Below are 17170 nucleotides of genomic sequence, written 5' to 3'. Positions count from 1 at the left end.
CCATAGGCTGTGCCCCTTAAGGAACAGATTGCGTGAATACACCATCTGTCTCACCACATACAAATTTCATGTGGTCTCCCCTGACGCGCAGAGCTATCGCGTTTCTGCGAGCGGAGGGCAGGGGCACCCCGGCTGCCGTCGGTGCTGCCCGCGGCGGGACGGGACGGGACATGCCTGTTGCACGCAGCCCCGCCGGGAGCCGGCCCCGCGCGCCACCACAGCCCGCGCCCGGGAGACGCGAGGCGCGGCACGCGGACTCCCCCGCCGCGCGCGAGTGCAAGCGGCGGCTGCCCGCAAGGCACGGTGAGGGGCCGCTCCGCCTCGCCCGGCACGGGAAGCGGCGGCAGCGCGGAAAGCCCGGCGGGCGGAGCGGCGGACGGGAGGCCAGCTCCTCGGAAAGCCCGGCGGGAGGCGGGGTGAGGGAGCCGTCGGGCGCGGACGGGAGGGCGGCTGCCCGCAAAGCCCGGCGCGCGGATCGCGAGGTTGGCCCTAAGATGGCTGTTGCGCGCGGGGCGCCGTTGCTGTAGCGCCGCGAGGAGCCGCCCGCCGCCTCGTCCGCCATGGAGTGCCCGCACCTCGGCTCCAGCGTCTGCATCGCCCCCGACTCGGCCAAGTTCCCGCAGGGCTCGCCCTCCTCCTGGTGCTGCAGCGGTGAGTGCGCCCGGCGCGGCCTAGGCTGCGCCGGCCCTCGCGGCCTGGGGTGGCCCGGCCACCCCGCGGCCCTCGCGCGGCGGGCGGGCAGGCGCCTCTCGCCTCTTTGTTCCCCGCGGCCGGCGCGGGCCTCGCGGAGCGTCGCAGCCCCTTGGCGAGAGGGTGCCCCGGGGCCGAGGGAGGGCCTGGGGGCACAGGGGAGGGAGGGCGGCTGCCCCGGCCCCCCCACCCTGCCGGGACCCGTCTCCGGCGGGGTCGGGAGGTCCGGAGAGGGGATGCCGTAGCGCTGCTCTTTCCACCCCTTATGCGCTCCGCGGAGGAGCCACGGAGCGGCCGCCACATGTCTCAGCGGGGGTGGAGGCAGCCCCCACTCTTAGTCTGGCCTTGCCTGCGCAGCTTTGTCCGGCGCGGCCGGCCGGCCCGGGGCGGGCAGCAGACTTTGTCTCCGCCGGGGGCCACCGCCCCCAGCCCCGCTGGGCGCGGAGGAATGCAAGATCGCGGCTCCTCGCTCCTTTTGTCTGCTGGAGAAGCTGCGTGCTTAGCCCTGCCCAGGAGGAGCCTGGCCGCTCAGAGGAGGGGAGCTGGTGGCTGCTGCAGGGTCAGTGTGTTCTTTAAATCAGGCTGAGATTGCTTTTTTTTTTTTTTTTTTTTTTTTTAAGTAGACATTTTTGGAAGGACTTTAGAGAGTGTAGTTTCAATTGGACTGCTGAGGCTGCAGGCGACTTGGCCCACCCTTCCATCCAAGGAGCAGCTCAGTGAAGGTGGTCTGGGGGCGGGTCTGGGAGTTAGCTTCACCTGCTCTGCTGTGTGGGTCGGTAGGAGTGTAGAGGTCATATTTTTTTAGTACTTGGCTGATTTAATAATGCAAATTACCATCTTTGAAATGCATCCTGTCTTCAGTACTGTCCCTCACATGATCTTGTTTGTTCCGGGGCTCTCCTTTTAAAGGTGTCATGCCTGAGGTGTTTTAAATTTAGCTTTCTAATGGGTCATCGCGCACTTCTACACAGATAACCTTCAATGATTACTGTCATTTTTGGTACATGTTTTTATTTGCTCTAACTGTAATCTGTTTAGTTTTGCTCGGTATGAGAGTAGGTGCAACCAGGTATGTTTAATGTAGGAAGTAGGCCCCGGTTAGAGCACCCTGTGGCACTGGAGAGAAAGCCTCATTTGGGAATGACTGATCAGGGAGTACTGAAACGCTAGATATATTTTAAGGTGATGCTTTTTTTTTAAAGGCAAGGTGGTTGTCCTTTGTCTCACAGGATCAGTGCTTTTGTGTGGCAAGGCTTCTGCTTACTTGAGTTCTTCCCTGATTGTAGTTTCCTGGAGCCAAGGTGTGGTAATGCTGCTCCTTCCTTTCGCAAAACCAGTTATTTTACTCTGTAATGCTTTTGATTTTAGAGGGAGTACGCTTTACAGTGGAATAGTGCGGAGAATTATTAGAAGGAAAGGAAGAGTACAGGACAGGAAAATCTGTTGTCCCTGATGTTTCTTTACTGAAAAAAAATTAATGATAAGACGTCTAACTCTGTAGGTCCATCTGTTATCTTCAGAGTATCAGGGTAAGCAAAGTTGTCAACCAGAACCATATGGCAGTAGGGAACCACCCTTCAGAGAACTCTAAAAAGATAAAATTGCCAAAACTAAAAACATATGCTCAAGTATTACTATAACTTTCCAACTTCAAAAATTAGCCAGTTTACAGCTACAGGACCCTGTTAGGCCTGCTGCTTCTCAACAAAGAAGTTCAGTGATTAGAAGAATTTTTTTTGTTGTTGTTGTTCAGAGGTGTTTCTCCCAAACTAGCACTTACTGGGAGAGCCAGTTGCTTGGCAATCAACTGATTTATTACAGCTGGGAGGCAGGAAGAATGTGCTGGACACTTTAGGGAACTGAAAAGATTGATAGTGATACAATGTCTAAGGGAGTGTCTCTGTTTGCTATGCTTTTTAAGAAAATTAAGATAATCAGTCACACAGTACTGACATAGATAACTATTGAATTCCTAACAAGTGGCTAGAGGAAAAGGTAGGTACATTGAATTTAAAACATTCCAATGAACAAGAAGCAGGCTCTTGTTAATGTAAATCAAATAAAAATTGTTCTTTTTAAAAATTAATTTTGCATTCCTACTAGCATAGTAAAATGTAGTGCCTCCCTTTTCAGTTCCAGCTAGTAATATGTGATTGTGGTTACATTAACTCCCTAATGGTATATACTGTCTCTTTCTTGTTTGTGCTCATTTTAGTGAGATTAATTTTTTCAAGATATGTAATACTGGTTTCTGTTAATTCACAGTAAATACCATTTCTTGTTTCATGGTTTTGCTGCAATTTGGTAATATAAAATTAACCAGAGAAAATGCCATGTATAAATCAAGACATCAAAATTTAATGCATTTTCTATTGCGTTTGATGTTGTTTTCTAAGGTTCTGTGGGCTTAGTTCTTTTTGTTGGTGGTGTTGCCTCAGTTGGAGAAAGATATTTAGAAGGTAATTTTCTGGAGTCTGTGATAATAAGGCATCTCTCATCAAGCACATTGTCTTAAAATGACTCAGAACTTGTCATCAGTCCTGTTATGAGTTGCTGCTGACCTTTCCAGAAAAGGAGACGAAGTGAAGATACTGATACAGGAAGCTTTCTGGCAGCCACGTGACCTGCCAGTGATAGCAAAACATTGCAGAATAGATTGGAGAGCGAGTTCGTAGTTCAGGACTGCAGTGGCTATTTTTATCATTATCTTGCATTTCTGTGATTTGAGGAGCTGGAATCGTCATGCTGAGTGATGAGTATCGGTTAAGTACCTTTTCTTCACCTCTCCACAAAACTCTCCTGACTGCAACAGTAACTTCACACGGTAATATGGAGGCACTTTTGAATATTGTTGTCTGGTACTGAATATTGTGTCATTGTACAATGGAGGGGGTGTTGCATTTGATGCTGATATTTGGAAGCTAGCTTTAGTGAAGTTGGGGAATTGAATAGAGGAGCAAATGCACCAGCCTGAATTTTTTTTTTTTTTGGCCTAACGTAGTTCCCCTTGAAACTACCTGAAGGTCTTGTGATGAAGGAAGAGTCTTAAAAAGCAGTAAGAGGGTGTATTGACAACAAATGTGTTGATCCAAGTATGAATGGCTTTGCTCCAAATTAAAGAATAATGATGTATATGAATTTTTAAGTGTCTCTAGAACATCTGTTATGTTACTATTGTGTAGTTTGGAAGTCTGAGAGTTTAAGCACTCCTGTTTAAAAAATGGCATGCTTTCCCCTGAGTATTTAATCTGGTTAAGCGTGCTCTGTCCCGTAAGCAATGCAGAAAGCAGCACGCGTTTGCTTTGAGGAGCTGTAAGGCTATGAAAAGAGCACAGAATGCCTTTTTGCAGATCCAGAGGCAGTTTGTTGTTGTTGTTGTAATTGGGCATTTAAGAGAAGATGAATATATAAAGTAAAAATTGTACAGAAACTGAAAATGACTTTTAATCAGTGCTGTCACGTGAAATACTGCATTAACAGTCTGCTAATTCAGTTTAGAGTGCAGTCTTCCATGCACTTTAATTTCTGAAACTTCTGCTGAAGTTGGACACACAGTAATTGGAGGTGTTGGCAGCACTGCAAAGTGTCACAGACTGACTCAGTTGAATTTGTATGATGTGCCACACCTTCAGCACTATCGTGCAAATGATGTAATTATGAAAAGTACTCTGGAACAGCTCAGATGCGGTATTTCTCAACAACTTTTCATAGACTTGTGAAACCACAGGGAGCCATGCCTCACCTAAGTGATGATTGCAATCTCCTAAGCACACCTGTGCAAGTCTGAAGAGTCCTTCCAACTTTTTTTTTTTCTGCTTGGTTGAGGATTCATTAGTTCTCACTGGACTCATTGATTGTTCAGTGTAGAATTTGAGCTCTGTATTTAGCAGAACAACTGCAGATAGATAGGATTGTGTTTTACTGAAACAAAGATTTGGTGATTTTTTTTTTTAAAGGGGAATTGTACTTCTAAAAGTATGCTTAAAATGGTTGATTTACAGATCACTGCCAGTTGAATACTTTTTTTTTTTTCCTAAATAATGTAATTTTGTTAGATATTGAAGACCAATTCTGGCCATAGACTGGTATTTCCTGCAAAAGCTAAATATATTGCCTGGCATCTGTTTCTTGCATTCTAACTTCTGTTGACTAAGAGCTGTAATTTCACAGTTGGTCAGAAACATACATTGTGGCATTTGTGGATGACGTTGGGACCATAAAAAGTACAGAGGAGAGCTAGCAGGAGGAAGCTGTGTGAGGCCTAGTGAATGATGATATTTTTTCTGTGTTTGAAGTAATTTACTAAATTACTTAGTAAATTCAGTTAGTTCAGAATAACCCCCAATATCACTAGGTGCTTTATTTATATGTGAGAGCAAATGTTTTGGGCCGAGAAGGAGAAATTTCAAGAACAAGACTCTACTGAGTCAGACTGCTTTTGATGGTTTTTGTTGGTTCCCCTCCTCCCCAATCAGTTTTTGTTTTCTCATTTAAATCAGTTCCACTGTTCTCTTTTGGTTGGGGTAGGTAACAGCATTCTGCCACATTGTGTTTTTTTGGCGTTGGACTGTTGCAGTCAGTGCCAAAACAAACACACTGTAAAAGCTCAGGTATACAGACTTTCACCATCTTGGCTTTCTTTTTCATCTCAGCTCCTCGTTAGTGTTTCTTCTCCATCTCCATGAGTATATCTCTCCTTTTGCTTTTTCCTTTTTACTACTAGAGGTCCTCATTTCCTCTTTCCTTCCATTTTTACTGGAATACAGGAGAAGGAGAGAGAGCTCAGTGAAACTGGAGAGGGGTAGGTAGGACCTTCTTCCTTTGGAAAATTCTGTTCAGTCAGCTGCATGTAGATTCAGGGTAGGTTCATGGACAGTGTGTGGACCTGCATGTGTGAGGGTTATTTGTCACCCTATATCTGGAAAATGAATTTGGCCTGGAAATGACTAGATTTATTCTGAGATTGAAACAACAAAATAAGTTTGTAAAAAAAAAAACAACAACAACAACAAAAAAAACCCACAAAAACCACACACAAAAAAACCCTCCACAACTTTTTTTTAATTCAGTCACTTTAATTTCAAAGTTGGGTAGTCTTTCATCTGTTTCTCTGGGTCACTGCAATCCAGGAAAGCTTGTTAGTAACTACAGACTTTATAGGTTGTTACATCTCCTTAAATTCATTCTCTGGCTGTCTTTTTAAGTAAAGCTTGTTAGATCTGGGTTTTTTAAGACTCAGTCTAGTTTTCCTTAAACATGTTGATTTTAAATTTTTTTTCCATTTGAATCGGTTACTGATGTATGAGTTAACCATGGGGGCCATAGTTATCTTTGCCTGTGTGATAGAGCACAGTGCTTTGGAACTGATTCTGTTAGACAGTGCACGTGGGGTAAGGGTCTCAATTTCGGTCTCATAAGCTAGATCTAAATTTCCTTTTAATTACAAAAAAGGGGAGTCTTTGTTTTCAAATACTTGGTATCCTTTAAAAGTCAATAAACTAAATTGATGGTGATTTAATATTTTCTAGATTTTCTTTTCAAAAATTGGTTTATACTCTCTACTCAACAAAATCACAATCTGTCACAAAATTTGAACATTAGCTGAGGAAAGAGACCACTTCAGAGGAAAGAGATAGTCAGACATTTAATACACTGCCTTTGTTTAGAAACTAGATCTAAACTTCATGATGATTTTGAAGATAAAGTTTGAAGGACAAATCTTATTACTGACTGTTCTGAAGTATTTAATGATTGAATTAGAAATCAGTGTTTTGAAATGGCTCTTCCAAGTGTACCATATGGTAAGGAGACAGGGTAGTCTGAGGTATTGTGGAAGTGCACACACAAGTGTGTGTATGGCAGACTCTTGATTTATCTGCAGATTAGTGCAACTCTCATTACAGCTGTTATAATTGTAAGCAGGATAATAATTTTCACCTGCCTTTCCAGGCCCTTCAAGACATGCAGGTGTTAAACAAGATCAATACATTATTCTTACCCTGTTCTTCTCATGGTTGCAAGGTGCTAAGGCTGATAGAGTTAGACTAGTTAATTTTTCTGTCATTTCTGTGTTTGAGATTCATAGAACGAAAGTTTCAGACCCAATGTTTGGAATTAAATTAAGCTTTGAGCCATTTCTCATTTCATCAGTGCCACTCATGTCATTTAGTAACCTGTTCATGCTTTGCTTTCTGTTTTAACAAACATGCATTACCTAGGTCAGAAGTGGCTAAAGGCCATTAATTAAAATAATCCATGGAGGTTAGAAAGTGCAACTTAATCAGAAGTTTACATCTGAAAACTAGTTAACACTTTTCTAATTTTTGTTTTGAGATTGTTGGAGAAAAAAAACACTGTAGAGTGAATTAGAATAATATCTGATAAAATATTAATTGCTTTATGGTGTCCTTGTTACAGGAACGGTGTAAGATTTTGTGTCCTTAATGATTCATTTCCTTGATTATAAGAGAGTGTTTTAAACTCTGTGTGACACAATGCTCCTGTCATTCAGCAATCTTAACTGGTATGTCAAAGCAATCCTCTGATGGTTGGGTGTTGTTGTTCTTCCCCCCCCCCCCCCGAATATATTGCATAATTTTGAATCTTGTAGTTATGAAATTTCTTTGACAGATTTTATTACCCATTTGAATCTAATCACAATACCCACAGGCAACCTTGCAAAATAAGGTGATTCTTCTGGAAGTTAACCCCACAATATTGCAAGCAGACAGCTTTTTAACTTTAAAGCCACATGGTACTTTCAGGCTTGGGGGTGGGAGTTGGAGGTCCTTATCCATACCAAACAGGCAGATACAGACTTTTCAAGGTAATTTGCATTTAGGATTTTGTGTGAATGTGAGCATCTGCTTGTCCATGTCAAAATACAGGTGCATTCTCTCAAGATAGCCATGACCCTCTTTAAAAGTGTTTGTTGGTTTGTTTTTTTTTTTTAACCTTGGGTTCGTAAGTTTTTCATTTGGTAATGTTTTTGTCCACTGAGCGTTTGATTTCTTTCTTTTTTTTGTTGTTGACAGGGATTGTTAGTAATGTGTCTTTTGTTTAGTATTGGGGAAGTAGGAATGAAATATTGCGGACTACAAATAAGTAAATTAATTACTAGGTTATATGAAGAAAGCAAGACACCTTCTTGCTGTCCTTCTCCTCTTTTCCCTCCTATTTCCAGCTTGAATATTTTGACCTGAGATTGATTGCTAACTGACTCAAGAAGATTCCTTTCATTAAGGGTTTAAAAATTACATTACACTATTGGCTTTCCTGTGCTTTTTCTGGCTGCTGCCTGAAAATGAGTATTTGTGTGTCTTGCTGTAACATAAAGATTGAATAATTTTTTTCTTGGCATGCTACTATTTTAATGAGGAATGATATCAGTGAGGGCTGGAAAGCATTTAATTTTAAGATGTATGAGTGTGTGTGTGTATATATGCATTTAAATTTGGATGCTAATTAGTTACCAAAGTAGCCAAAGCATTAGAAATTGGTTTTAGAATGTAAAGGAGAAATAGAGGCAATAATTTCTTAAAAATGCTTTTGGCCATGATTGTTAAGTAAAATAAGCCTGCTGATGATGTATTACTTCTTTCTTTATATTATTTTTTCTTTCCCTTTTTATTTTTTTTTTTTAAAATAATGCATGTTTTCTCACTGTTGCTTTCAGATAGGATGAGATTTATGTGGTATATGCAGGAAGATCAACCGCTGCTATTTCTTGACCTAAAGTTTGAGCTGACATGTAGAAGGACTAAATTACCAAAAAAATATGGCACTACTGTAGCTAAGCATCTGTGTGTGTGATTGGTAGTGCTCAGTGACTTTATTTCTTTACCGTAACAAAAGAAGCAGCAGCACAGCATTCTCTGTGTGTTTTTGTATATTGCTGTTATGGGTGATCTGACTTTGCTTTTGCACCTTTCCCCGCCCTCCCCCCCAAGTTCATTTAACCCCTTGCTCAGGAACTGACATGTCCATTTACACTGATTGAAAGAAGTTTTCCTTACCTACCTGTCTGCTTTTCCACTACTGGATTAAGAATATAGTCACATAAAAAAAGCATGCATTTTTTAGCTAACAGGTTTTTCAATGTGGAATTCTGATTGCATAATGAAAATACCTAAGTGTAAGCCGATGTGGTTGAGCCTAACTGGGGAGGTGAATTACATGCAGATGAAGATGAAGCTACTCATACTGCTCTCTGACAAACATTCTTCAATGTTAGGAATGCGTTGGGGACTTCAATGACCTATTCTGTCAAAAATTGTTCACCTACCCATGTTTTACATTCTTACTCAGTTGTTGTTTAGTATGTCTGAATTAGGTATGATTTTCCATTGCAATAGAGTGGTAACTATCTGTGAAATTTCTTACATGAAACTGAGCAATCTTTTTTATGTCGTGACAAAGAGGAGGAAACCACATGTACCATGAGCACAAATATTAATTGATTTCATAAGGTCACTCACTATCACAAAATGACTTATTTATTTTCTCACTGAGAACTTATCTTTCTAGTTTTGACGGTAAGATAATAGTGGAAGAACGAACTGTGTTTTTTCTATAGCTGTAAAATGAGGGTGGGGTCTTTCTGTCTTTGTCTTCTTCAGAGTCTATTTGAATTCTCTTACATTTGAACGTGCTTTGGGTCAGACTAAGACGTGATACTGTTGAGATTTCTATTCATTGTGCATCTCTTTGTTATGAGGGTATGAAACACTGACAGAATCGTTTTAACATTTTTGTATTGTTAGTAATGCTTACCAGGAAACTTGCTTCTTTGTAAATTCTCTTGCTTTGATTTAAATGTAATTTAAATTATATCTTTTCTTATCTTTTCTTCTAGGTGGTGTTAGCTGATTTTTAAACAAAACATTTTAAATAGTATAATTAAAAACGATTTCCCCTTCTGTCTGGTTTCATTTTGGCTGGAATGCTGTTTTTCTAAAATAGGCAATAACGATGTCTAACAAATGAAACTTATGTAAAATATTGTTAAATAGAATGTTTATTTTTCTAATATCAAACAGTTTAGAACAAATTCAGTGCACTTGTAATGGGGCTGAGGGTAGGCTAGAACGAAGAGCTTTATGTGAAATGAAGTTTCAAAACAAATGGGAATACTCTATAAAACCTGAACAGTAAAACAGCTGGCTTGTAAGTAAGGTGTCGAACATGTCTCTAGTTTTCAAAGCCTATAACGTTCCTTTTCCCTGCATTCTCTGTCTAGAACGGAGCTTAAAAAATACCCTTGTAACATTGACTTCCTTTTTCAGTCACCTGGTTTTCATTAGTTACTCATCTGGAATTGACTAGCCTTAAATTCTTAAAATGTACAGCAGATACTTTACCAGATGTGTATACAGTTTAAACACAGCGCACTCCCCCACCTCCCCTAAAAAAAGACAAACCAAAAAAATCAAAACCAACAAAAAAACCCCCAACAACCAAAAAACCCAACCCCAAACAAAAAATAACCCAATCAACAATTGTAGATGTTTAACTCTATATTCAAGTTCTGGAACTTAACTCATAGATTATAAATTAATGTTAGTGTTCTGCTTGGACTTAGTGCACTACTGTGTGTGTTAATGCCTGTTCTGTCTTACGATTTTAGCAGCATGTTTAGTTGAGATAACTCATTTCAGTCGTTTTGATTCCTTCTGCATGTAAACAGACAATAGGGTCAGATAATAAATCTTGCATGTATGCTTGTAGCAGCTGCCTTTTTAAATACACAAAAGAATGCAAAGTCAAAAACTGGGAACATGATCAATTTTGTTAATACATGAGTGCTTGGTACTAGGTAACTTACACTGCCTGTTAAGATTTTTTACGTGCTGCCTGTAAAAATACTGACTTACCTTGGAGGACACCTGTATTTTTTTAGGCTTCTTTGTTTCTGCTAATAAAGTGTTTTTTCAGTGCCAGAGTGTCCAATTCTGCACATATCCAGATGTCCTGTGGTCTTTACTGATGTTCTGTGACGAGTAAGACTTCTAATTTTTGCCCTGAGAAGCTGTTTTACTGTATATGCTGGTTTATAACCGAGTTTATGGGCCAGAAAGAAAGAGTGCACATGACTCTAATGTTCGACAGTTCATTGTAAGTGGAAAATCCTTGGTTCAAGTCTCAATTCTAACGACTGAATGTTTCATCTGGAGGATTTTGAATACAGAATGCATGGATGTTCATTGCTGTGGAGACTGCAGCCTAGGTAAAAGCTGTAAATGATAGGCTTTGTGAAAGTCACACTCTTGCTTTGTGTCACTGTTCCCCTGAATAACTACTTATTCATGGTAAGTGCCATCTTTAACAGAAGGAAATGTCAGTCCTCCCTCAGGACTTAGGAGTAGTCTGGAAGGAAGGCCTTCCAAGGGTAGGAGGTGTGTGCATTAAACCCGAGGCATTCATCTTGAATGAATGAGAATTGCATGGAGAAAACTCCTCAGCTGATGTATTCAGTCTTTGAAAAGATGTCTTGCCTGCATCCAGAGGGAGTTCCAGAGCTGTGAATTCCAGGTGGGCAGAGCCTTTTTGCAACCTCAGCACATAAGCCTAGAGGAAGGACAACATCCAACACGTTGATATTTCTCATAGCCTAATAACTTCAGTAATATCCTGCTTAGAATACTGGCTTTCATAGATGACTCTCAAATGCCTGATTGTTCTTGTGCATTGTCTATGGGAAGTTTTAGGTGTTTAATTCAGAGCTGTTTTGGCAAGTCACCTTAAAAGTTTTGTGTAGAGTGCTGAGTTTTGTGATGTCTTACCCTTTCCTGCAAGTAAAATGACATAAATGACTAAGGTATTAGGGCTAGTAGGTATAGTTCTGATTTATGCTGATAAACTTAGAATTCTTTTGGTAAATTACTTGTGCTCTCATTCTCCATTTTTTCAGTCTGTAAAAAGGAAGTGGGTATTCTGAGAAATGCTCTGAATCCCCTGACTGGAAAACTTTGCATTTGAGATGTTATTACTAACGGGATTTGCATAATTTTGGTGAAATATTTGTTCAGAGTTTTGTATTCCCACCACTTCTGATCGTTTCCCAGAATTTTTGCTTGCAAGTTTCTCTCACCTTTACTTCTAGGTCTTTGGAGGAAGCAGCTTTTAGTCTGATTCCTTAGGCCCGATGTGTCACAGACAGAAGGATCGTGTTTCACAAAGCAGGGGTTTCACATTTTGGTAGGCAGATAGTTATTTCTTTTTTCTTCACATGTTGTTATTGGAGACTGCCCAGCTCTTTTTTGCCACATTTGTCATGTTAGGAGCAAAACGTAGAGTAATATTGTCCTGCTACCGAATCCTAATTAAACAGGGCACTGAGGGATTGTTAGGCAAAATGAAGTTAAAGGTATGGGAAAGGAAAAGTAAGTCTACTTCTCTAGAATACTTTAACATTATTGTTGCTTTTTTGGTTTTGTTTTGTTTGGAGATACACACATGTGTGTGAATACATGCTACACATACAGCATGCTATACATATGTACCATATATATGTGTTTGTCATCAAGCACTTATGTATGTGGGACAGTTTGCTGAGCACAGTATCAGTGTACCAGTGCAGCCACAACTATGTAAATACTGTTGCTTGTGCAGATGTTGAGTGGAGTAACAGTGGCCTTTTTCAGTTAAGCTTATACCAATATAGCTGACCTGCTATGTCAACATAAACTGAGCTGAAAAAAGATCCAAAGGTGTTTCTATGCAGGTCATTATGTTATTGTAGTTTATCCATATAATTATACAACTAAGGTGGTAGTGTTGGTACAGCTCCTTGTGAGAACAAAGTCCAGGCCATTTTGTGAAGGCTGTGGAAACTATTGGAAATAGTTTCATGACCCTAATCTTGTGTCCATTCAATGTGCTTTTAACAGAAGGATCAAAGTACTGCTCTTACTGTGCTGATATTTTGTGGCGTTTTCTTTAGTGTTGTAGTAAAGGACTATTTTAGAACTCGGATGTAAGCACAGTTCTGTGGTAGCTGTGGCCTCAGGTCACTTGTGATCCTGTGACTGGCAAAGTCACCGGTTTGCGTTGATCACATGGCTGCGCCACTGCCAGATCTCTGGTGGACACTGTATCTTGCAGGTTTCTTAACTTGGCTGCCTTACAGAAACTGCTTCCTGTTTGTCTCCTCCTCTTCCTGCTTCTTTTTTCTTTTGCCAATTTCTAAATTATGTAGTGTGTTATTTAAACAAAACTATTAGTTTCATGAGTTGTTTGTATACTTTTACATAGTTGTAACTTCCCTGCAGTGGAAAGCTGCAGCTTTGTTCTGTAAGGAATACTGCGTGTGCCAGGAGTGTTCATGTTTCACAAGACTGTACTTTGAGTCAGTTTTCAATAAGAAAAAAGTAGTCAAGATTCAGAAGTACATGTTTGAGTGATCATGAGGGTAAGATGGGGTGGGGACCCTGTGATGAGAGTGCCAACTGATTAGCCATATCAGTAGATACGAGTAAGCTCATTCTGCGTGGTATAACTTGGTGAACATTATTTATCAGGATGATTTACAGAAAGTGGAAGCTGGAGGGAGAGGGACATCTCTGAATGTTCCCATAGTTATGTATGAGTCTGTATGTAATGGTGTTTGATTGTTTGCTCTCTTGGGGATGGATTAATATTCCTCTTCATTTACGTTGTAGCCTGTGTAGGCTGTGTTAACAAGTGAGTATTCAGATTTCACATAGAGAAATCGTTCTGTAAAAGATACTATTTTCCCTTTCTGTTACACGATGAAAAATTATGTTTCTAAGCTTCTGAATAACCTGATATTAATGTAAAATGGCAAATGACATACTGCTTCAGACAGCATTGTGGTGTTGCAGATTTGCTTTCCCTTTTCACCTGGTAGTATCATCTTTGCCTAACCACTTGAAGCTATTCTAAAAATATAGCAAGATGAGGCATTTGGTAACTGCTGCAGTAGCCACTTCAGTTCAAGGTGAGAAAGCAGCCAGTGTTCCTTAGCCTGTATACCAGTAAATAAGGTGTAACAAACACAGATAATGAAGGGTTTTTTAATGTGGTTAAGATGTTTGTTGAACATAGTTTTATTCTAAAGTGGGGGTGCTAATGTAGTGCACCCCTCCTCTTTTTTTTTAATAGCACTAAAAAAATAAAACCCCAAATCCCTACTGATTGTTGAGGGAAGACACGTAACTGTACAAATGAGTCTGAGAGTCTTTTCTCACAATTCTGTGTAACCGTCTGACCTGAAAGTCCTGAACACCAAAGTCTGATTCAAGGACCAAGTTCCAGGGCTGCACAATGTGCTTTGAATTGAGAAGGGATTTGCTATGTATGTCTCTGTCTTGTTTCTGGTTTACTTTTACATCTAGTGCCTTCATGTCAGTACCACATCCGAAAGGAATAGCATGTACTTCTTTATAAATGAAGCCAAACTGTCTACCTTTAATTTTGATTATAAGCAGTTCAGGGCAGTGACTGCACTTTTGCTGTGCATTTCATGGTGCTTGTCTTGTTGGAGTCCTGACTAATGCCTGAAGTTCCCGGCCTAATCTAATTTATTAATAGTAAGTAACAGACGGTAACTGCTTCAAGTTCTGAACTGAGGAATACGTAGAGAGCCAAGCTTTAATGTAGATATCTACTGAGCCAGCCTCAGAGAAATACAGAATGCAATCTTCAGCAACCTTTAAAAAAACGAATTGTGTAATCCTGTCAGAACAGAGCAACTGTAGGTCACAAATTTAATACTGGCTTCTGTGTTTAATCTTAGTGGGAGTCACTTCCATGTTATTTGAGTTCTTTGTGGGAGGAGATGTTTGTGCAGAAGATAAACTACACATTCCTAATATGATGCAATTGGAGCAAAGTTCTTCCTAAAAGTTAAAGCAAACAAATGAGCCATCTTTTCCTATTCCCTGATATGAATGCTATTTTTTTGGCATTGTGCGGAGTTGGTGGACTTGTTTACTGGCTTTGTGCAGAACACTTAAATGTGGTGTGAACTTTGCAGAGTGAGCACTACTTCAGTGTAATTTAACACCTGACAAGCAAGCAGTGCTGGTATTTAAAATACCTGAATGTGAACTTGTAAATGTCTGGTATATGGTGGAAAGTAAGAATAATAGTTTGCATTGTAGTGCTTTGACCTACTGGTTGAGAACCACATCTGTCCACAGGTGATAACATAGTGAAAGCAAAAAAGTTATTTTAAAGTGGGAGATTTCTGCTGGGATTTTAATGCTAGGAAGACTGCTTCATGTTCCAGGCAAAAAAAGTGTAGGGTAGTGGTTTGTTCATGCAGCCCTTAATCTGTGTTTAAGTGCATGAATAGTTTTGGCTTCTGTTTCCTTCTGGTTAATTTTTTTACCTTTTATTTTGTGTAATTCAAGAAAATAAAATTGCATCAGGTTAGACTGGTGGTCCATTTAGCCCATTTTTAACTGATGATGGCTATTTAAGGTCATCCCTTTCTCTTCTGTTTGCCAGTGCTAAGTGTTTGTTAGGTAAACTTCTCCCACTTTTCTAACTTGAAATGTAAACCAAAACAGCTCTACCTGACTGTCGTCTAGCTATTGCAAGATCACCATCACAGTTGTGGGAAACCATCAACTTTAGAAATAGGAAAATTTGTTTTTGGAAAACCAAAATTAGAAAGCTGAGACATGTGAGAAAATGTGTTTCTCAAATAAAGTAATAATTGCAGCAGGTGAAGAAGACAATTCTGAAGTCTTTACTGAAGAGTTTGAAGTTGTTAGTTCAAATAATATTTCTGTGAACATAGTAAAAATCTTAAACATTCCTTGGATTGGGCCTGTGAATTGAAATACAACTATTTGTAATAATGAATTCAAATCCAGAAAACAATTCCTTAAGAAGCAGTGTTAGTTACTTTATTTTTCTGTCTGATTTAAGTGTAAAAGGTGAAATCTAATGGTGGAAAAGTGTATTAGCTCTTCTAAGCAGCTAAGATAGTCACTTCTATCCTGTTTAAAAATTGACCCCTTCCTAGCTATTTCTTTAGTTAGCATTTAATTTGATAAAGAAACTTCTTTCACTTTTGTTAGTTTTGTTCTGATAGTCTTTGATCTTAGCAGTTTGATATATACCATGGTTTGTAGCTTGGTGAACATGTTTTTGAGTTTTGCTAAAAGTCCTGAATTAGCTTGCTCAGGTGATCCTGCCCTGAGGCAGCTTCTTCTGTGCATGCTTCAGTTTCCCTCTTCCTTTCTCTAAGGTGTCACTCCAGATAGGGAAGGCTGTTCTTAAGCTTTTCCACAAGAAATAACAGTATCAATAATTCACATGTATGCTAGGATTTAATCCTCTTCTCTTTGTCCCTTCTTCCCCTGGGCCTCACAGACCTTCCTGTTTCTGATGTCTTATTTTTTCTCTGTGACTCTTTTCGACTGGCTGCTCTAAGAAGCAGTTATTTATAGCATGTAGAAAAATTAGGTAGCATGATACCCTTTTGTATTTTTGAGATAATTGAAGTTGTCTTTTTATTGTTGTTTTCTGTCCTTGCAGAAGTGCACTTAACATTTCATTATTTTTTGTTCCTCATTTTATTAGTTGGGTATTTGAAAGTGTAATGCTATTTCTGTAAATTCGGTGGTAATGGATAATTGTTAACAATTTTACTTCATTCAAATCTAAGCATTGCATATTGTAGCATCCCTCCTTCAACGACATGATCCAAATTGGAATTCCCCTCAAAAATTGAGGGTTCAATATCAATTTAGTTGTAGATCCAAAATTGCTATTGTTTATAAAGATGCACATACTTTTTCTTGACTTGACTAATGGGAATTTTCTTCTGCTTGCATGTATTACACTGTTCTGCCTACATAGGTTATTTATTGAGATTTTGTTTCTAATTTGAATTTGCAGACTTTGTTACTGGGTTGGGGTAGGAGTTGGAATATCCCATTGCTATGTCTCTACCCTGAGATGGTGTTTCATCATTTTCTAGTATCTGCTGTTTTTTCCCTTTAAGCTTTTTAGCTTAAAAACATCCATGTTTGTTTATGTTTTCTAGACTAGCTAAAAAAAAACAAAACCAAAAAGTAACATATTCTAGTGTCTTGAATGGATTGCGAAGCACAGCACTGTGTTACGTTTTAACCTTTCAGCTTCTTGTGCCTGACTGAAAGGGTAAAATCGTAATGGATAAAGCCTTTAGCAGCACTGTTGTGTAGGAATACGTATTGTATAAATGGTGTGTATTATCATGCATTGCACAGTAATTTATTCTGTGTGCTTCTTATCAGATTGCCAGGCTTTCTTGCAATATCTTCTTTAAAATGGCTTCTTCTATAACTAGTTTTATGAAACAGAAGTGAAGTGCTGGGGATTTTTTCCTGTGTTCAGTGGACTGCCTTATTGAAAGCTAAAAGAAAGCTCTTTAAACTTTACCAATGTTTTTGCTACTTGTGCTTCTGTTATTTCTGTATTGTATTTCAAAATCAAGTAGACCTCATGTGGATAGAATTCAAAC

At 39.8% G+C, this 17170-nt stretch overlaps 1 protein-coding gene across 2 annotated transcripts in view; it reads left to right on the top strand.

Moving 5' to 3' along the window:
- The first annotated feature begins 249 nt into the window (after positions 1-249).
- The window catches only part of USP3 (ubiquitin specific peptidase 3), a 45582-nt gene continuing 28661 nt past the window's right edge, over positions 250-17170 (top strand). Inside the window, exon 1 of one of the 2 annotated variants that reach the window (XM_075764915.1) lies at positions 250-651. In XM_075764915.1, coding sequence (XP_075621030.1) covers positions 561-651 — 91 coding nt within the window. In that variant the 5' untranslated portion in view covers positions 250-560. Of the gene's footprint in view, positions 652-3363; positions 3515-17170 lie in introns of those variants that run through there. The other variant, XM_075764916.1, reaches the window with a different exon arrangement.

This window comes from Balearica regulorum, chromosome 12, assembly GCF_011004875.1.
Source record: "Balearica regulorum gibbericeps isolate bBalReg1 chromosome 12, bBalReg1.pri, whole genome shotgun sequence".
Classification (NCBI taxonomy): Eukaryota; Metazoa; Chordata; class Aves; order Gruiformes; family Gruidae; genus Balearica; species Balearica regulorum.
The sequence above is the reverse complement of the archived record's forward strand: the minus strand, read 5'-3'. Positions and strand labels throughout refer to the sequence as shown.